The 21,787-nt window shown below is 42.1% G+C and overlaps 1 protein-coding gene across 6 annotated transcripts in view; it reads right to left on the reverse strand.

Annotated features, from left to right (window-relative positions):
* Positions 1-299: 299 nt before the first annotated feature.
* The window catches only part of TAMM41 (TAM41 mitochondrial translocator assembly and maintenance homolog), a 148,121-nt gene continuing 126,633 nt past the window's right edge, over positions 300-21,787 (reverse strand). For all 6 annotated transcript variants that reach the window (XM_079967334.1, XM_079967331.1, XM_079967332.1 and 3 more), the window contains 5 exons: positions 19,788-19,938; positions 16,247-16,392; positions 13,704-13,869; positions 11,724-11,786; positions 300-5,731 (listed from right to left, as the gene is read on the reverse strand). In XM_079967334.1, coding sequence (XP_079823460.1) covers positions 5,658-5,731; positions 11,724-11,786; positions 13,704-13,869; positions 16,247-16,392; positions 19,788-19,851 — 513 coding nt within the window. In that variant the 5' untranslated portion in view covers positions 19,852-19,938 and the 3' untranslated portion in view covers positions 300-5,657. The remainder of the gene's footprint in view (positions 5,732-11,723; positions 11,787-13,703; positions 13,870-16,246; positions 16,393-19,787; positions 19,939-21,787) is intronic.

Here is a 21,787-nt window from a genome sequence, read left to right on the forward strand (position 1 = left end):
TTTGATACTCCAGCAAAGTAAATTTAGTGTATCCAAGAATCTTTCGCTTACCCTTCACTATACCATCTGCCATCTTGCATGATGAAGTAAGCCGATGCTCACAGAGGCTCTTGTCACAATAAACAGCTTAAGAGTGGCATGCTTGGGTACTTTTCAGGAACACTCAAATAAGACTGTGTATTGCTTATATATTAACATTTGGTTTAGTGGGGATGGGAGAAACTCTTATGGGCAATTAAAAAAAGAAGAATGGTTGTAGCACAAGTAAGTTTTGCTTCCATGAGAGACATTGCACACACTTTTGTAAATGAAGAAAATCTTTAATAATAATAAAAAGTAAGTTTTGCTTCCAGTTATATAGAATAGGCCAATGCTCCCAGAAGGTACACAGCACCCATTTGCTTTAAAAGGTTCTTGCATCAATTCCCAATATCTGCATGTTAATATTGAGAATTTAAAGAAATTTGGAGCAGGGGTGGTGGTGATAGTGATGTAGGGACACCTTGTTAAACATGAAATCCGTCGAAATTTGTGATAAACACTAACACCTCTAAAATGCATTTACAGAATTGTGTGAATGTTCCCATAAATACATACTGAAGGATTTGGTTTGTGTATGTGTGCTGCCCTACCACCCACTAGCCACCCCACCAGTGTATTTGCAAGTACCAACTTAAAAAGGAAGGAGAAAGTGTTGCTTTAAAACAATCATTTCTCAAAATGCAGATATAAAATACAGAAATAAATGTCCACAAAGAAGGTACACTTCATCAAGAAAGGAAGAGAGAACACACCAATGTTAGAGTGGAAAAGGGAGATAGGGAGTTTCAGTGGTGCATGACAAACAATTTAATTCACCAAGAACACAGTTATTCGAGAATAGCCATCTTTCCTTCATATAATCTTTTGGGGGAAGGTACTCCACTTGTGGTGGTAGCGGCTCAGATTCAGAAACTTTGGGATGATACTGCTTGGTATCTTAAATACATTGCTGTGTGGTTTCTGACCTAGATATGACACTGAAATTTCCTTGGTCACCCTCCCAGAGGAGCTATAAGGACAGAAAGGCAGATGGAGTTCATCCTCATTAGTTCTACTGAGTCTCTCAGTGGTCTTTGATACTTCAGTTCACTTGCCTGCAAGGCACTACAGGTATGTTAGGCATCCTATTCCTTCCTGATGCAAATATGCCTGAAAGTGGTGCTGGCACTATAGCTTGACAACCGTGTGCTATGGTGTCCTACAGAGTTCCAGCTAAGGCTCATTCAACTTTCATTCAGATTAAAAAAACATCCTATGAGTAACAAACAGGTGGGTTCATTTTTGTCATCTCAAAAATGACAAGGCAGCTCAATGTGTATGGGAAGTGGTATCTGCTCACTATTGATGCGAATTTGTACTTCCCCTTGAAGAGGTTTACAGCTTGGGGAACTGTTAGATCCCGGCCTTTCAATGGGTGTTCTGCGTGTTGCTTTTCATCAACTTATGCTACCTCTGGGCTCTCTTAGAAAATGAAAGGCATGTTGTGGTAATATCCAGGTTAGACTTTAAAAATGCATTGTGCGTGGGACTACTACTGGAGACTGTTTGGAACACAGCAGCTAAATTTTTATGTGGAACACACTAGCCTAAAGATCTTCTAACCTGTTTTAAAGTGCTTTCACTGGCTTCCACACACAATTCACATATTGGTTTCAATCATATATATTTATTACTAATATTTCTATACCGCCATTTAAGGTTTGGGACCAAGGTATCTGAAGAACCTCCTTCTCCCACATAAACCTACCTGATCCTTTGGAAACTTTCCTCCTGATGCCCATCCCTTCCTGTGTTCAGTATCATCAGAGGATAGACAGATGTTCATGAAACAGGGTCTTATCAGTGGTGGCACCATATCTTTAGAACAACCTCCTCAGGCAGATCTGTAAGGCTCCAATGTTACCATCTCTTGGCTTTGGATGTTTACACTAGTTTTTTAAATACTGTAGGTCACCATGTTGCAAGGGCAGGGCCAGAAAAATTGGTTCCCAGTATCCTCTGGATCTCGGTTATCTGCTGATCAGACTGCATAAACTTTCTTTCCCACTTCACTGCCAAATCTCTAAGCAACTGACCTGAACTGCTATCAGGGAAGCTGCCAAGTTCCTGGAAGAGGTCAAGCAGAAATTCTCTCCTTCCTGATCATTAACCACTTAAGACTGAAATAACCCTTCGTTAGCACAGGGCACGGGAAACCTTTCAATAGCATGCAATTGCCCTTTCTTTTGAAAGAAGTAAATGAATACAAAAATATATAGCTGGCTCGCACAAGAGGACACAGGAAATTACCTTATACCACTAGTGCAAGCCAGACCACGATGCATCAGTATTATCTACTCTGCATTTTGTGTAGTGTTTTATGACACTGCAACTTTAAATTGTTGCTAAATGCATACTCTGACTGGCAGTGGCTCTCCACATTTTCATGCCGCAAATGTAACTTTCATGCAAGTATCTTACCACTGAGCTGTCCCTCAAGCACAGCATTGGAACTAGAAGTGTGCACTGACCACAACATTTATTTTGGACCCCAATTCAGGGTTTCAGGAAACCACCTACCTTGATTCAAGGCACTTTTTGGATTTTCTGATTCATCTAGAGAGTTCGCATGAGTCCATTTTGTTTCTACCACCTCCAAAACAGTATCAGCTATAAATTATTTTCATTTAGGCAGATGTGAATGAAAGCTGCAAAGCAATGGAGTGGAGGAAGCCTGCCAATTTACATGCAGTTAGATCCAGGGGCTTTTCTACAGGACAGTTTTAAAGTTTGGTTTTTGTTTTGTTTCTTAAAAAAGGAAATGTCTTAACTTTTAAATTCTGGGGTGGAACATACATCAGGCAATCTTGCCAGTTCTGAGGTCACGAATCCTGCCAAATTTCAGAAGCAAAGCTGCAAAGGTTTCTCCACAAGGGCAGCTGTCAACAGTTTTAGCAATTTGTGAGCAGCTGGCCTGAAAATTGCAGGCATGGGGGAGGCACCCCTGTATCTAAGAAACCTGTCAAATTTCAAACCAAAATTTCCAAGGGCTTTTGAAGCTGATTTTGGGGTGGGAAGAACTAAATGAACCTGCTTTTCTAATAAGATCATTCCCATTGACTACAAGCTAGATCCCTCAGTCGCAAAGGACCTCCTTCTCCTGACCCTGACATTTTCTTCAGTTCTGCAAAGTTGCTTCCTTTCCCTATTAGCCCCACGCAAAGTTTTCTCTATGGTAAAATCAGAGATATTTTTTTCACTTTTCACAGGTACTTGTCTGCAGAGTTTGATGTCTGGATCACCAAGGTGCCACAAAACACTTCAGAGCTTTCCCTTTTTGACTTGTGCAGAGTCAGAGGGATCCCATTTTGTTTTGGGCAAGCCCCAAAGCCGCCCCCCCCCAGGCACCCTGCTTCACTTTGGGATTTGACACACAAAGCGTTTCTCAAAAGACTGCAAACGGGATGAATAACTTCTAAATTGTTTCTCTCACCTCACTTCAAACATGGGTCTGCCCCCTACATGTGGTATGATGCATCTGCTGCTATCCTACGGCAGAGTTCATGCTATGTAGGCTTCATTAAAATCAACGGCACTGACATGAAAAGCACACACAGGATTGCAATCTTTGGCTTTCAGATTGCTTAGTAAAATGATCTAGAAAGCTCACATATTTAAGAGTCTGCAAGAGCTCCTGAATTCTGAATTAAAGGCCACAGCTACTTTCTAGAGCTGCTCAGTAGTACTCCGTATAAGATACTTATCCATGCAGAGGGTGAGATTGGCCCCCAAATTGCTTCTTAGATGCCTTCAAGTGCAAAAAGTAATCAGGATTTTGCAAAAGAGCTTGTTGTGAGAAAAAGTGTCAACAGTGCATTTCCAGCATTAGAAACTCTCCCATGTAGTTTCATACTATGTTAGCAATCTGTTCTACTTCAATCGATTGGGAACACAATAATCCTGGAAGCTGGAAATGTAAAGCTCTCCATCATAAGACCTCGCTATATTTCAACAGGACTAAAATATGAGAAAGTTTTTCCAGAATTGATCAAGAATGCAGTAAACCTCTGCCATTTCTCCGAGACAAAATATGCACATCAATAAGCTCATCTGACTATTTTTAAATGAAATATGGCTTATTTTTGTACAGCTTTTCATTGTATTTAATATCAGAATTTAAAGCCTTCGTGTGTGTTTTTCTACAATCAGTCATCAAGCTCTTGTGCCACCTGGGCTGCAAAACACATCTGTATACATTTACCTGCCTTGAGCCCATGAGAAAGAGTGGAAAATAATCAAATTAAAATTACGTTTTAACCCGAGCTCTTGTAAGTTTTCAAATCAAACATGAACTAATGCATAACCATTTATCATGTATAATCTTTAACAGAACTGTCCTTTTTATTTCCCTAGTTCCTCCTGACTGTGCCTTTAAATGCAACTACCATGTGAGCTGCAGCCCAAACACACCTTTCTGCGTGGTAGCCATCTATGAAAAGTTGTTTGGATAAGAAAGCAACTTTTAGCAAATGGAGGGGTGGGTGGGTAGGAAGGGAAGCAAATTTATACAGCCCCCAACAACAACAAAAAAACAATACGTATTTTCACTTTGCCCTAAGAGAAATGAGTGGTAAGGTCAATGCTTTTATCTGAACCCCCTTTCTTTGGTTGCCTTCATTTGTGCCCCAGTAATTAAAATTCAGAAGTGGTGGGGGTGGAGAAACAGTCTATTACCAGTAAGAAAACTCTTCCCTGATTTTAACCACAGGCAGACATTAAAAGCACTCGCAGTGCAGCAGGACTCTTTAATTATATACCTAAACACCCACACATTATTGGACCCAGAAGCTCAACTATAACCCGACCTTGTTTTGAAATATGACCTGCCCACCGATATTTGGCTGTGAATTATACTGCTGTCAACTATGCCTTAAAAACAAATGGCTGACCTTTTGCAAAGTTACTTGGCATGTAACTCTACACAGAAAGAGGGCCAAGAGGAAAATAATTCAGTACCATTCAACGGTTCTTAAGCTGTGTGATTAGACCTTTAAGAGTTCTTGGTGAAGTAATTGATGCAAGAGTACGAGCTGCTCTTGCAGAAGAGTGGTTAGCACAAACTGCATGCTCAAAGGACATACACACACACAATATATTTGTAAAAGAATAAACTTTTGTAGGAGTCCTATTTAGAAGTTCATTAACGGGATCCATGAAGGGGCCACAGGGCCATGTGCACTGCCCTCTCTACCCTGAGCATCAAGATCTGATGAGCACATTCAGCTGAGCAGGCTTACAGTCCTCCACACGACTGGGAACCCTGATCACACAGGGCTCCTGTTTTTAAGGATTGTAACATAACACAGCACATATGGAAACAGTCACTCTGGAAAGGTAGCGGGGGGAAAAGTTCTAACAGACACAAGGAAGGAAGGAAACCCACTTCTTGAAGAAACCAAAACTGGTGACCTCCTGTGTTTATCGTCTGTGCAACACTGTTGGTGTATAAATAGCACAAACATGTTTCTGCATATTCTTAATTTTCCAAGGCAAGGTGATGCAACAGGTCAAATGGGAATAACCTTCAGCCACAAAGAGGATCAGCTGATTTTTCAAAAAGTCCAGTCCTCTGGGTGTCATGTCTTCCTCAGCCATCCTTTTGACATTTTGTACATCTTCTTCATGCTGTAAGTCACAGATTTTTTTATTCCTTTAAAAGAAAACAAAGAATGAATTACAGTGGGCCCCTTACATAGAAAGAGATTGCTTCTCCCTGGCTATGACAGAGTGCAAGAGTTCTCAAGGGCCGAGGAGGTATGCTAACATGGCTGAAGTTATCGGAGGGCTCATCTGCTCTTACATTCTGGCTGCTGTTTTAAATCACAATTTATTGGCTTTATCATTTTCTTGCATTATTTATGTTAGTAAATATGTCAGTGTATTTTTGTCAGCCACCTTAAACAGAAAGGCACAGCAGAATAACTTCGCAATGCTTATTCCCCCCCTTAAATACTCTTCATTATTGCTCCCCATTAACTGTTTTAAGAATGTGTTGGCTGCTTTATAATGCTTTACTTGTTTGTAAATTTTGGGCCCATCTCCTGCCCTGGACTCCTTCGGGAAGAAGGTCAGGGTATAGAATAAATAAATAAATAAATAAATAGCAATAACTAATAGACTGTTGAACAACAAATAAAACACTGAATAAATAAATAGCAATAACTAAGAAATTAACTAATTTTAAAAGTAGGAAAAGGAAGCCAGACATTTAGAACATCTTCAGTAACTAGCGTTTTATACTTCGTTACCTGGTGAAGCATCCCACAACTTTATGGCCAGTTCTTAAATCAAGAGAATTTGACAATACAGTATACATCACCAACTTAATCTATTTTAACTAGTCCCCAATGCATTTTTGAAGACTCTCATTACTAAATCCTACTCTTTAAATGTCTCATGACTTGAGACTCCACAGAGGTAGGTGTGTTTGCTGTAATCTTTCTGCAAAGATGACCACCTTCAAGATTTCAGTCAGCAGTCTGCTGGTGCTCTGTAACTAAATACCACACATGCAAGTGCTTCCTTCTAGCGCTGCCATTTGTCACTTTGAAAACTTCCTGGTATTTTCACTCAGAGAAAATGGAACCACCCCCCAGGCTTTTTCAGGCTAGATCTGTTGCCTGATATAGCACCCTTTGCTTTCCCATATAGCCTGGAAAAACAGCTGCCACGTTTCATGGTTGACATCTGCACCTTGCAATATATGCTACATGCAAGCACTGCAGGATGTTTCGTTCACTCAGAATGAAGCAGACCAATATCTATCAAAATCTGTCACTCAGACAAGAAATAGCCATAAGCAATCAACATGGCAGGCAAACAAGATTGCCTACATGGGAACATCCCTATGTAACTATGAGAATAAGGGGAGGACAACCACAGGTTATTTGCACTGAGCACTGCTCATGCTTCCTTTGAAAAATCTGAGCTCAGAACTTGACCAACTCACTCATTTTAGATCTGCATACCCCAGAGGGCCACAACACTTAATATGCTTCACCATCAAGGAGATACACAATGATATGCTTCGAGGTTTTTCACCAGAAGCAGAAAGGGAGGAAGTCAACTCTGAATTTCTTAACTTTAGGAAGACATAGTGTTCCTGAGAATTCATGAGCAATTTTTCATTAATAAGGATGGATCAAGACAGGCAGCTGAATCTGTCTCCAGCTAAGCTACGCAATTTTTACAATATGTTTTAAGAACCTTAAGACCAAATTCTCATGGATTTTTCTTCTACCTAGTCAATAGTATTTTCTGATCGCACCTTTGAAAAAGGGTATAATGAAAAGGGGTAGGAAGTAGTATTCCTGTTGTTGTATAACACAACAGTCATTAGAGTTCACATTAACAGATAATGAGTAGTATCTAATGGGCATCACCCCAACAATTGGAGGGATCCAGCAGCAGAATGGGGAGGGAGACCATTTTTGTCTACCCCTCCTACTCGCACCTGCTCCCATGTACTCTGGAGAAGCAAAGGCATACCATTGGTTAACACCCAATATGACAATTTGTAGAATAAATATTTGGCTATATATAGTAACAATACTGTACTGCTGTAATTGAAAAGATGGTGCCGCTGGAGTCCATGCTTAAATCCTACTGTTCTAATAGCGAATTCATTCTCTGTGGATCTTTACAGAGACAAGATGCTAACACCCACAAATAATAAGCAAGCTTAGGAGAACCAGAATGTTTGCAAAAGTACCAAAAATATTTAAGGCACAAAACCTCAGAGGAACCCCAAAACTACCCAATGAGGATTTGGGCATACTGAGTAGGCATGGGAGACTGATAGACAGAAAAGGAGGGGAAAGTGAAGGCACGTCCTAGGGCAGGTGCCACTTAAGCCGGATGATAGTCTTAGACTCAGCGGTGAATCAAGCCGATTGGGCCCCTGGGGCGGCACCCAGGGGTGGGGCCAGCCAGGGCAGGATGCTCTGTAGGGCCTCCGGAGTCTGCCTGCCTCCTCCCACCCAGCTGCCCTACAGCTGGGAGGGGGAGGCAGTGGGTGGACCATTTGGGCAGCGCGGAGCCTGTGTGCACCAAAGCCACCGCGTCTCTCCCAGGAGAGATGCGTGGCTTGGGCATGCTGCAGGCCTTGTGGTGAGTGCCGTCCGGCATTTTGACACCCCCTCAGTGGTGACACCCTGGTGGCCAGGGTGCAGTGGAGGCGGGCTACCCCAAGCTATTGGAATTTTCTGGTCTTTAACTAACAGTCTACATGGGGAGGGCTAATATCAGTGTTTTTCCTATGCAGCAGTCTGAATGTAGCCTAGCATTGTTCAAAGCTTCAAAATCTGAATACTGAGGAATACCTAGAAGAGATATCAGTTGGAATTAAATAGCAATGCATGCCTTGGCAGAAAACTAAGCATTGCTAGATCATTACTGCAAATATAACAAAACATGGCTTTATTTTACACAAGGTTGCTAAATGCAATAACTGTGTGTGTGTAACTCTCACACACTCCTTAGAAGCAACTAAATATAAAACATTTTCAAAGCTTCTAAAAGTTCTAAAAGATCATAAGGCCAAGAGGAAAAATAAATCAATGGATGGTGCCACTTCTAATAGAAACCAGACCAGAAGTCTTGCCACAGATTTTAGAAAACAGACAGGCCCCTTTTCTTGAAAAGCTAAATAGGGCATCTGACAGTAAACAAAAATATAGGGCTCAAACTAGTTTAAAACCACACTGGCAGAAAAAGATGAAGGGAAACATTACCAGTTGTTTAAAAAGTCCTTGTTGTGCTCCCTGCCAAATAATGTTTGCAAGCAGAGCACGGCAGCTACATAATGAGTGCCATCGAGGATCCAACTGCCTACCATATGGCCTGTAGATATTTCAAGGCTTAACAAGGGCTATTTTACCTGTGTTTCAGCATGTGATAAACTGTTTATAAAAATGCAGGCATCATACTGAAACAAGTAACCGTTGAGATTGCTGAATGTGAGTTGAGCAACAGCAAATGTTGACAACATATAGCAAGTCCTCCCTAGATAACAACCATATAACTGCCAGGGAAGCAGAGAGAAGGAAAAGGGGGACATAAAAGGAAAATGCAAGTTGCTAATGCAACAACGTCTGGCTTTTGAATTCTGCCTCAAGCCTGCCATTAAAATTTGAATAAAGTCTGCGTGGGAAAGAGGAAAAAGGGCGTAGGAGATGGGTGGATAATACACCAATGATAAATAATACTCATACAAGTCTGTGCTAGTTCAAAGATTCATTAGGAGAATTACAGTTGTAACAGGAGAAGGATGGTTAAGTGGTTAAACCGGTATCTTTGTATACTGCTGAATATATGAAAAACACCCCCACACAGCAACCCAACTTAATTGTGCTTATGTTCTTAGGACATCTGCTGCACTGCGATCCACCATGCATTTCTGTGGGGAAGCCACAAACCTATCTATTAGTAAATTAGTGTGTGTTAAGAGCTGAAAGTCAAGGCGCCCAGGAATTCCCACCAATTAAACAGTTCTAAAACAGATGGTTAATGTGCCAGGATGCAGGTGTTAGCAACTGGCCTCTAGTGGCAAACATCTCATGTATTTATGAACCGTCAACTGTGCTGGAGTGAGGCCCTCACAGAGTACACTTTAACTCTTCAGCAGCCTGAAACAAAAGTTCCCTGATCTGCAGATTATGCAAAGGAGAAGAGAAGGAAGCCCAGTTGCTTCACAGCTAAGTCAACAGGAGTAACAAAGTTAACTTCCCCGGGGGAGCTTCCTACACAATTCATGAACAGCACTAGCATGTGGGATAATTGGATGGGGTGTGGGTGGGCAGACAAATAAAAATCCAGAACTGAACATACTGCAATCCCATGACAAGGAGCCCATCACTGCAGGTATAATGTGTAATTTGGCCTTGAGATTTCTTTTCTTTTCTTTTTCTTTTTGCAATATCTCAGATGACAGATAGGGTAGAATTTATTTTTTTTATTAGATTTATATACCACTCTTCATCAAAAGATATCTCAGGGTACAGTGGTGCCTCGCAAGACGAAATTAATGCGTTCTGCGAGTTTTTTCGTCTTGCGATTTTTTCGTCTTGCGAAGCATGGACTTTGGAAAAGCTTCAAAAATCACCAAAGTCTTCAAAAACCTCAAAAAAGGCTACCACACCGCGTGCTATGAGTTGCTCCTCAAAGTGAATGCACGGTTTTAAGAAAAAGGAAACAAACTTGCAAGACAAAGGAAACAAACTTGCAAGACGTTTTCGTCTTGCAAAGCAAGCCCATAGGGAAATTCGCCTTGCGAAGCAACTCAAAACACGAAAAACTCTTTCGTCTCGCGAGTTTTTCGTCTTACGAGGCATTCGTCTTGCGAGGTACCACTGTACTTCACAAGATAAAAGATTGTAGAATGCATGTGAAAAGAATTAGTATCAACTGGGTGCTTTGAATCATTGAGAATTGCCCTGTAAGTGTGAACTGACTAAAGAGAGTTTGTGGTTAGGTGGCCGCAGCAGACTGAGCACCTGTGATTGTAGGCAGAATCTGCATAAGGGCAGTCGGGGTGGAGGAACGGGGGGCGGGCCGTCCCGGATGTCACCACTGATGGGGGTGACAAAATGCCGGGCGGCAATCACCACGGGGCCTGCAGCACACCCGAGCCACGCATTTCTCCTAGGAGTGACGCAGTGGCTTGGGCACCCATAGGCTCTGCGCTGCCCAAATGGTCCGCCCGCCACCTCTGCCTCAGCTATAGGGCGGCTGAGTGGGAGGAGGTAGGCAGACTCCTTGGAGGCCCCATGGAGTGTCCTGCCCTGGGTCACCCCAGGCACCCGATCGGCTTGCTCCACCGCCGGGGGCAGTAAATCTTGATGGAGCCCCAGCAGGACAGCCTATCCTAGGGATTGAGGGGAGGGGCAGGGATGGGTAGAAAAGGGAGGATCAAATATAATATACAATGATATATATATATAAACTCTGATGGATTTTCTAGTTGAGGAAGTGATCCTGTGGGGTTTGCTTCTCTATAGAACAGCGAGATGCATACAGCCATCGAGAGAATCACTTCAAAGGGTCTTGTGCAACATTTGGGAGGTTGCACTGCTTCCTGCTATTCCAAAGAGTTATGACTGATGTGGCGGACTGGACAAAATCTGGAGTGCAAGTCGTCTTCTTTGGCGATCACTTGTAGCTGAGTAAGATGGTTATGTATCAAAAATCAGGTCCGTGAATTGTAATACTGTCATAATACTGTCAGCTCATTTAGATAGTTTGCTTTAACTATGCAATGCCCAGTTTAGTGAGCCAGTAACTCAGACAGCCTACATTTCAACAAGTAACTGCAGAAATATTTCTCAGAAGCCCAAGAGTACATAGCACAGATCTGTTAGCAGAGACAGCAATATGATGCTCACCAAAGTGATTAGAATAACTGCTCTCAATGGCAGGCAAGAACTTCCCATGCGGAGTGTTCTGTACACAGCAGATGCTGAGCATCTCCTGAACTCAACTGAAGGGCTGGTTCTTAAGGTACTTGAACCAACAGGCTCTCTCATTTCCAACCCTTAGATATGCAAGATCATTTTTTATTAATTTCTGGAATAGAATTAGCCTTGCATGTTTATCTTCCTCAAAGATATGGTCCATCAGGAAAACCCAGCACCACATGCTCTTACCAGCTGTTAGGGTGGTTTTAGCACTCTGAATTAGGCTGGACGATCTCACAATTCCTGAAATGCCTAGAGAGAGAGGGAGCGAAAGAAAGAAAGAGGATAAACAAAAACAGATGTTATCCATGATACTCCTTTTTTTTTTTTAGGTGGTTGTGGGGTTACACGTCAAATATTTTTCCAGTAACACAGTAAACCCAGCATGACAGTATTACTTGCCAATTACCCCAACAAAAGCTGTTTATTTTGCTTTTATCAAGTAGATTCAAAAGCTCATTAAAATTATTTCATGCTATTTAACACATACATTTACATTTAAAAAAACAAAAACCTTTGAAGGCCATTTCACTACACAGAGAAGAACTTGGATTTTGCAATCAAATATATACCCAATGAGAAGTCGCAGCCAATCACAGTTCTTTGATTATTCTCATGCAGCTACTGGGTAATTGTCATCAATGAGTATTGCTGGTATGAGGCACATCTTCACAAACACACATTTGTTGGATTCGCCATAAAGTATGAAGAGGCCTCAAGTGCTGTTCATTAGCATTAAAATATTTTCCAGAAAACTGGATGCCACACCTTTGGGAATGAGCTACTTTCTACAAGTAGAGAACAATATAGTGCCCAAGACATGCATGGAAGTACTTTTGCATGCAGCAACACATACTTTCCCCCCACCGTGAATATTTATGCATGCTACTGAGGAGGAGGAGGAGGAGGAGTTTGGATTTGATATCCCGCTTTATCCTTACTCAAAGGAGTCTCAAAGAGGCTAACATACTGTTTTTCCCTTCCTCTGTGAGGTGAGTGGGGCTGAGAGACTTAAGAGAAGTGTGACTAGCCCAAGGTCACCCAGAAGCTGCATGTGGAGGAGCGGAGATGCGAACCCGGTTCCCCAGATTCTATCGCTCTTAACCACTACACCACACTGGCTCTCTCTGAGACCTGTGGGTATAGGGTGGTATAGAAATTCAATAAATAATAATAAATTACAACAACAACAAAATAATACTTTGCCATATTTCAAGAATGGACCTCTTTAAAAGATCCAAGACACAAAGGGCAGTGGGTGTACTCTAGCCAAGGTTTAAGCCCTTTTACCTTAGTTTCATTGCCTCCAAACTGGGGGTTCATATGCTTGAATTTTAATTGGATTGTGCCCCTTATTTTAACTGCACCTTATACAACACTGTTATGAAGCACTTGACATTTTTTTAACCTTATGCATATACTCTCAATAACTATCAAGGTAGTGACTTTTGGGGGGCATTTTACAGATGAGGAAAACTGGGATTTTTTTTTTACTCTGTCAACCTCAAAGTCATTTAGGATGTCTATGATTCAGAAGGTACTCAAGGACAGATCCTGGAATAAAAGTACAACCCATTGGGCATAACTACCATATTTTTCGCTCTATAAGACGCACCAGACCACAAGACGCACCTAGTTTTTGGAGGAGGAAAACAAGAAAAAAAATATTCTCAATCCCAGAAGCCAGAACAGCAAGAGGGATCGCTGCACAGCAAAAGTAGCCATCCCTCTTGCTGTTCTGGCTCCTGGGATAGCTGCGCAGCCTGCATTCGTTTCATAAGACGCACACACATTTCCCCTTACTTTTTAGGAGGGGAAAAGTGAGCCTTATAAAGCAAAAAATACGGTAATTCTTTGGCTCAGCTCTCAGGAACTGCAGTTTGCTCAGAAGGGCACCAATTATTGGCTAAGACTCGAGGAACTGTGAAACTTAACACTGCACCCCCAAAGGAGTTTGGGGCTGTTTTTTCCTGAGTAGTATCACATGACAAACTGTTTTTAAAACCATTTTAAGCAGAATGGGGAGGGAGGGAAAAATCTCACCAGGAATGCCCAAACATTAGAGCTCAAGCAGTAATTAGAATTTGTTCTACCTCCCTACCTAAAAGAGTAATTATTAAGCACTGACTCCTATAAAAAGCTACTACTATTATTCATCAGTAAGCTTACCCTGGTGTACCACTAATCCACAGTCAGGGTCATGGGCAACTTGCAATAAAATTTCTTCCACATCTCTGTTCTTTCCCGGAGGATCCATGAGAAAAGTTATTTGCTGCTGTAGGGTCCTTGGCAGAGCCATGAGCTGCGCAAATTGACCTTCTGGACTCTTATCTATCTAAAGAGAGAGAGAAATGAACGGACACGGGTTGTTGTTTTGAGCAACACTGCAAAAGATTTTAATACCATGCTCTGCGGGCACATCCATAAATTGCAACACATATTGCCATTATAAGAGTGCAACCCTCCACACAGTATGAACAAGAAGAACGCTGCTAGATCAGCCCAGTGGTCCAGCATCCTGTACTCACAGGGGCCAACCAGATGTCTGTGGGAAACCCACAAGCAAAGTTAAAGCACAAGAGCAGGTTTCCAGCAACTGGTGTTCAAAAACATACAGCCTCCCAACCATGGAGGCAGAGCATAGCCAGCATGGCAAGCAGCCATTTTGTGTTTAGTTTTTGGTTGCAGAATTAGGGTTGTAAAATGGTAGCTTTCTGCATTCAAGGCTCTCCTGCATAAGAGGGTGAAAAGTTCAAAGGAAGGTTAGAAGTTTAAGGGGATGTTTTGTTAAAGAAGGTCTGCACAGGAGGGTCAAAGGATCAGCATACAAACCTGACAATTAAGGGGAAATAAAATCTTAACTAGAAGGCTACTCTTCTGATTGGCTGCGAGGAGAATATGTCAAGCTAGAAAGTTAGGTAAGGCAGTTTATTGTGGAGTCAGAAACTTGACGAGAAGAGCTGAAGAGCTGCAAGAGAAAAATGGGCTGAAACACTTTAAGAGAGCTGGAACGCTGGGAAGTTGGATACTGCAGGAGTAAAGAACCAGGAAAAGACCATGAAGGGACTTTATAAGCTGAAGAGAGAGGTACAGTTCTCTAAGTATTTACCCCACCATCTGGCTGGGTTTCCCCAGCCACTCTGGGCGGCTTACAGTACATATACAAAACACAGTAAAAAGTTGAACATTGAAAACTTCCTGATACAGGGCTGCCCCGCGTAGTTCTTTATTTCCTTGACATATGATGGGAGGGTGCCACTACCAAGAAGGCCCTCTGCCTGGTTCCCTGCAACTTCACTTCTTGCAGTGAGGGTTTATTTAATGTGCTCTTATGGGCTTCTTCCTAAATTTATTTTCAAAGAAGTTGACTATTCTTGAACAACAGCTACATCCCTTCAGCAAATCACTTTTGCAACTATGCAGAATTTTGAAAGCAGAATGAGACCCGGTGGGTAAAAAGCATAAAGCAATGAACTTCCACAATAAGGGTTATTTGGGAAACATAAGAACAGAAATTATTTAATCTTTAGCTATCTGTTTAAAGAGTGAAAAGACCTATAGCTTGAATTTCTATTAGGAACATAGGATTCCTGCTTATACTGAAACAGACCACTCGTCCATCTAACTCAGTACTGCCTAAAGTTCCAGGGATGTCCAACCAGTAGATCGTGATCTACTGGTAGATCCCCGGCTGATCCTGGCAGATCGTGGGATCCTTATCATGTACAAAAAGTTACAGGGAAATAGCAAAAAAACCCACTTCTGTGCAATCCTCCCCCCAAAAAGCTCAACAACTCTGGGCAATCCACCCACCCCACGCACACTCCTCCTCCCTCCAATGACAATGGGTGGATTTCTGCCATTTTTTTTATACTGGGAGTAGATCACAGTCTCTTGGGAGTTGGATATGCCTGGAACATACTGGCAGTAGCTCACCAGAGTTTCAGGCAGGGTTATTTTCCAACGCTTCCCAGAGACGTCAGAGGTTAAACCAGGACTTTCTACATGCAATAATGAGCTTGGCCCCGATCTACAGCCCCTCCATCTATTTCACCTTTTGAGTACAATGCTACCACCTGGCTCTCAAAGCATCAAGTTCCAAACTGTCCTGTTTCTTGTACCTTCCGTGCTGAGAGGTAACAGCCTCCCAGCAGCCCTGTGCTAATTTACAGTGCAGACACCCAATCCCACCTTCACTTTAGCTACAGTTGAACAATCACAGTGCAATGCAGTTTATTGGAGGAGTATTCCTGGCAAAACAGGCTACAAACTTTTCACCTTAACCAAGTTCTTCAAGCATAAATGAAAAGCATATACGACAACAAGCAACACAGCAACCAGATGAATAGCAGAAACACATTTTTATCGCTTCAGGTCCATGGCTTACAGAAATTACATGACTGACACCTGAAGGGCTGTCAATAACGGTACGCTTGCACAAAAGAATCCAGAACATACTGAATATGCAATTCTTAGAATCTAGAAAAGTTGCATGAAGCTGCTGTTGTCTGTTTCACTACTATTTATCACATTAAAAAATGGGAGTCGAACTGGTGTGGGATATGCCTTTGGCACATTTGCTACTTATGCTGAACATGAGCTCATTCGTGCAGTCCAACCAGGGAAAGGGAGAGGGCAGGACACACAGACACGCCATCATTAGCAGTTTTTGTTGTTTTTGTTTAAAAAGCTTTTCATCATTAATGGCTTACCTCCAGCTTCCCCTGCTGGTGCTTGTACACCACTTGTGGGCAATCCTCTAATATGTTACTGTAGAGCTTCTGAAAATGCAACATATTAGGCTTCACTATGTTCATAACCTTCGACTTATCTTCTCCAATTATCATTCTGAAGTCACCTAAACCAAACCAAGATGGTCAGCATACATACTATCAATGAAAATGAACACAATCTGAGGAAGGGATGGTGAGACTTCTAACCATGTCTGCAAACTATGGGGTGGATTAATTATTGTTAGGGAAACCACTCCTGCAGATGTAATGCTAACCAAGTTTTTATCCAGAAGAGAAAAGTGTTTGGGGAGAAGGGCATGAGACCTCAGGCAGCTGCCAATCACCTAACCACAGGGAGGAAACCTGACAATACTAAGAGTCAGTTACAAGACAACAGATATGTAAAGACGCTAAGCATAAAAGTTACAAAGCATGATCATATTCTGACAATAAAAGATAGCCCATTTTTTTCTTTGTAGGATAAAGCACTGTTATCTATATAGCAAGTGCAATCAAAATATCCAAATGTACAGAGCTAGTGTAAACAGGCATGTTGGCACCCCATTAAAGAAAGAATGAATGTTTTGGTAACCAAAATGGAAAAATGGAGTGCAAGATATTCATCATTTAGTTAGCAATTTGTGGCCCATAGTGAGGAATGCACTTGACTGGTGTGATAATGGACAGAATGTCAGATCTGGATTAGGGAGAGTCCAACTTGGGACACTTGTTAGCAATGTTATCACAGGATTGTTGTAGGGAGAAAATGGGGTCACTCCTTGGAGGAACATGATAAACATGAGATAAGCTTAAGTGAAGAAAGTAATATGAAGCACCTGCTAGGCAACACACTTGTTTGTGTCTGTCCACATTCAGGGGACCACCCCATTTGTAGTTTTTGTAGCTTGTCACACAAGGGACTCCCACTTAGGTGTTACTAAGCACAAGATCATAAAGATTCACTTTGGCCAGTTCCTATTTCTCTTGAAATAGAGACGCTGACAGACACAACTATTTCCACTACACTTCAAAACTGGGCCTCCATTTGACTCCTGAGTATACTGCCCTTCCAGTTGCTGCAGTGCCCCTACCCAGTTCTCTCAAAAAAGGGACTGTGCAACTGCCTCTGCATGGAGCACTCATGTAGCACATTATGTGCCCAATGGAGGCCAGAGGATCATGCACTCATTCCTCTGCCTCAGAAGGAGGATAATTTTTGCTTTTCTTTCCCGTGGTAAATTTTTGCTTTTCTTTCCCGTGGTAAGAACTGCTCTTCTCTCTCCATTATGCAATCTGTAGAGGTAGAAGTGTCAGAAATGGTACCTGTCAACAGACGCAGCAAGGGAAGTACAGCCTCAAACACATTCTTGTTGCACACTAGTTTAATGTCCCACTAAAAATTCTAAGTAAGGTCCAAATTTTAACCAATGTCTGATTTTTTCAATCAGAAATACTTTTAGAAAGAATTATGCACTGGCGGCCCTTTATAATTATTTTACACTTTTGACACCAAGCAATTGTTCTTCATTTGAGACCAAGCAATTATCCATCACTCATTCCTTACATGGGAGACAAGGAAGGCTTTATCCATCCCAAAACAGTTTGATGTGTTTTGACTCATTTCTAGCTCCGTTAACAAACATTACATGCCAGGATCGCTTTCGTAGAAGGCTGCTCTATGCTCAGAGAAACAGAAAAGGTGGCAACTCACACATGTGTGTAAAGGGGAAAGTGGAACTGAGTGCTTTAAACACAGGAGGAACTAATGGAGGGAAGAACACAATTTTTAAAACACCAGTCAGAATATTGACCGCATTAAGCTTTCCGCAGTAGGGAAGCCTTCTCTAACATGAAAACAAAAGGGCTGAGGCAGCCTATAACAACAAAGAGAGGAGGCTTTTTCTCATGATCTAGGGATTATAACTAGGGATATAATCAAAATTTCCAATGTCTAGTTTCTAAGTGAGGGACACCAACACAAAGGCATAACAGTTACATGTTATAACATTTGTGCTACTCTGCAGAATGTGCCTTAAACTTTCCTAAAACAAAGCACCTGGGCCATTATTCAGCCTCGTCTGACAGAAGGCTACCCCAGGGAAGGTCAGAGGTAGTTTGTCAAAGGATTTCCCTTACCACATAAAAGCATAATATACTCACTCAGCTTCGAACCATGCTGTGCCAACAAGGTTTCTCTGCAATTCCAAGACCACTTAGTCAAGCCTTTGCCATAATGCACTATGTAAGCCTGGGCTTTCCCCTCCAAGATTAAAAGGTTATACATCAAGCCAAAGCCTGTCAGTTCAACTATATTGTGTTGAAACACAGAAAAGCCCGAGAAATAAAGTAGAAGTTGCAATATACAGTGTATGTAGCTGCTCTTCCTTGCTGAGATTTGGTTTCATTGAAACCAAGGAGTAGCCAAATGTTGAACCTCAACTCCCATCAGCCCTCTCTCAGCTAGCATGACTAATGGTCAGAGATGACGGAAACTGTAGTCCAGCAACATCTGGATGGCAACACACTGGCTACCCACAATTTAAGAGTTGACCTGTACATATTTCATTTCAAGCTTCAAGTTTTATTGAGATGTTGCTGAAGGGTACTGGTGTCTGGTTTTTGTCTGAAAGGGTTTTTTTTTTCATATGGCAAGGATGGTGTTCTCTGTATTTTATTTGTGAAAACATTTTTACCCTGCCATTTGGATCTTACAATATAATTTTAAAATTAAACAATACAGAGCAATATAAGACATCATAAGAGTCATTAAACGGCAGTGACTGAAGTCAACGAGCCTTCCGAAACAACAAAAAGCCAAAAAGTTTTCTGAAAGAACCACATAAGCCAGCTGCCTAAAAACTAGGAGTGAGTGGACTAGAATGGACCTCCCTCAAGAGAGATGCCCACAACATTTGGGGGAACAGTCCAAAAATCATTGCCAGAGCCCAGGTCACCCTAAACCAGCCTACACCAATCAGGTACCCAGGTTGGAAAGACAACTCCCATCATGCCCAGACAGCATAGGACTTTATTAGTTATTTCTTACATTCATACCCTATCTTTGCTCCAACGAGCTCAATTTGGCATACATGGTTCTCTTCCTCCTCATTTTATCCTCACAACATTGTATCCTGTGAGATAGGTCTGGCTGAGAGACTGTGACGGGCCCAAGGTCACCCGGTGAGTTTCATGGCTAAGCAGGGATTTGAACTCTTGTCCCTTAGGTCCTAGTCCAACACTCTGAACCACACTGGCTTTAAATACAGGTAGTTTCATACGGGAGAAAGCAATATATGAGGCAATGGCAAGCTTCGTGTAGGACCAAATTAAACACTCTTTTTTTCTTTTCTGGAGAGTGAATCAGTATATGCTCAACTAATGCTTTTATGGGAACCCTTGGGCAAGCAAGACAGGAAGCACAGAGCAGAATGTAGCAACACATACTTCATCCAGGTTTAGGGTCCTTTTCGAACCCTGGCAACAACAACAACAACAAAAATACACTGAAAGTCATACTAACCGCAATAAGAGAGCCCAGCAATCTGCATATAAAGATCCTCTTCAGAGAAACTTTCAGGTAACATAAGAAAGGCTGCTGTGACTGCGCTCTTCAAGTTACTAGTAAGGGCAGCTTGCAGCTTAACGTTCTCATTCTGAGTAAGGATTTTCACCTGAAAAGTAGTCAAGAGAATGGGTAGGGCGTCAGAAATTACAAGCATTAAACATACACACACCAAAGCATTTCTATTTATTTTACTGATTTGCAAACTGCTTCACAGCCATAGCTAAAGTATTATACGATAAGATAAACTCTGATAAAATACAGATTCTAAAAACAATAAAACTATCATTACAACTGCACAATTAATATTCCATCAAATGACCAGGAGAGCTTTCTTAAACAAAAATGTCTAAGTCAGGCACCTAAACATCAAAGCACTAAATGCTGGTCTAACTCCAGCTCACTCCAGAGGGCAGACGCTGCAATGCCAAAAGCCTGGTTTCTGGTACAAAACCTTGAACTGCACCTGACAGCATACTGGCAGCCAGTGAACTGCAGCTCCCTCAGCAGAGGTATTATAATCTATGATGGGATTTATATGCTTCATAAAAAGATAAAGGTAAAGGGACCCCTGACCATTAGGTCCAGTCGTGACCGACTCTGGGGTTGCGGTGCTCACCTCACTTTACTGGCCGAGGGAGCCGGCATACAGCTTCCGGGTCATGTGGCCAGCATGACTAAGCCGGGTCATGTGGCCAGCATGAGTAGCGCACGGAAAGGCCGTTTACCTTCCCGCCAGAGCGAGACCTATTTATCTACTTGCACTTTGACGTGCTTTCGAACTGCTAGGTTGGCAGGAGCAGGGACCGAGCAACGGGAGCTTACCCCGTTGCGGGGATTCGAACTGCCAACCTTCTGATTGGCAAGTCCTAGGCTCTGTGATTTAACCCACAGCGCCACCCATGTCCCTTGGTGCTTCATAACTGACTGCAAATCCCAGAACTATGTCACAATAAATGAATGAAGGCACAATGATTTAGAGATTTTCCAATTCTGTCGAGCTCCACTTTCAGCAAAGCAGATCTTCAACATTATGAAAAAAACATTTACAGAAAAACAGGCGGCAATAAACACCTATGCAATACATCAATGCAAAGCCTATGCATCTCTGTAACGTATTGTTCTTGGAGGTAGAAACAACAGCAGACAGTGGTGCTCACCTGGCCTCCTGGTGCCTGCATCACTGAATACAAAGACAGAGATTGGCAAGGTTAGTATGGAGCAAATGCTAGGGTTGCCATACTTCCAACAGTGAAAAAGCTGCTGAGCTTTCTTTTTTTAGTTTCCCCCAAGGTTGTTGAGCTTCTTTTGGCAGAATCACAACAAAAATTGCCGTTTTTGAGCTATTTTAAGGGAAAAGCAGAAAAATCAGCACTGCCGACATGGGCTGCCATACATCCGGATTTTCCCAGATATTTGGCCAATTTCCACCCAGACGCTACTGATAAATGTGGTATTCTAGATATGTCCAGCAAATTACAGGTGTATGGCAACCTTAGTGAATGCACAAGTGGGAGATGGACCTATGTGTATGCACCACACTGACCTTCCTCTCTCCATCCCAGTTTTCAGGAGCAATGCTGACAACTGGAGTCAGGTGAGTGCCAGTTCCCCATGCCAACACCCACTATTGGGTATAAATATTTTGATTTAAATAACTTATTTCTAGGCCACTTAGTCCTAGTTTCATGATTCCCCAGCTTCTACAAGACTGAGTATCAGAAATGACACTGAGGATAAAATTCAACATAATAATAATAATTTATTATTTATACCCCACCCATCTGGCTGAGTTTCCCCAACCACTCTAAGTAGCTCCCAATCGAGAGTTAAAAACAATACAGCATTAAATATTAAAAACTTCCCTAAACAGGGCTGCCTTCAGATGTCCCAGTGGCCACTCCCAGTTACCAGTCTAGCTGCCGCATTCTGGATTAATTGCAGAACTTAGCTCTAAA

Source organism: Podarcis cretensis, assembly GCF_951804945.1.
Source record: "Podarcis cretensis genome assembly, chromosome: 2".
Classification (NCBI taxonomy): Eukaryota; Metazoa; Chordata; class Lepidosauria; order Squamata; family Lacertidae; genus Podarcis; species Podarcis cretensis.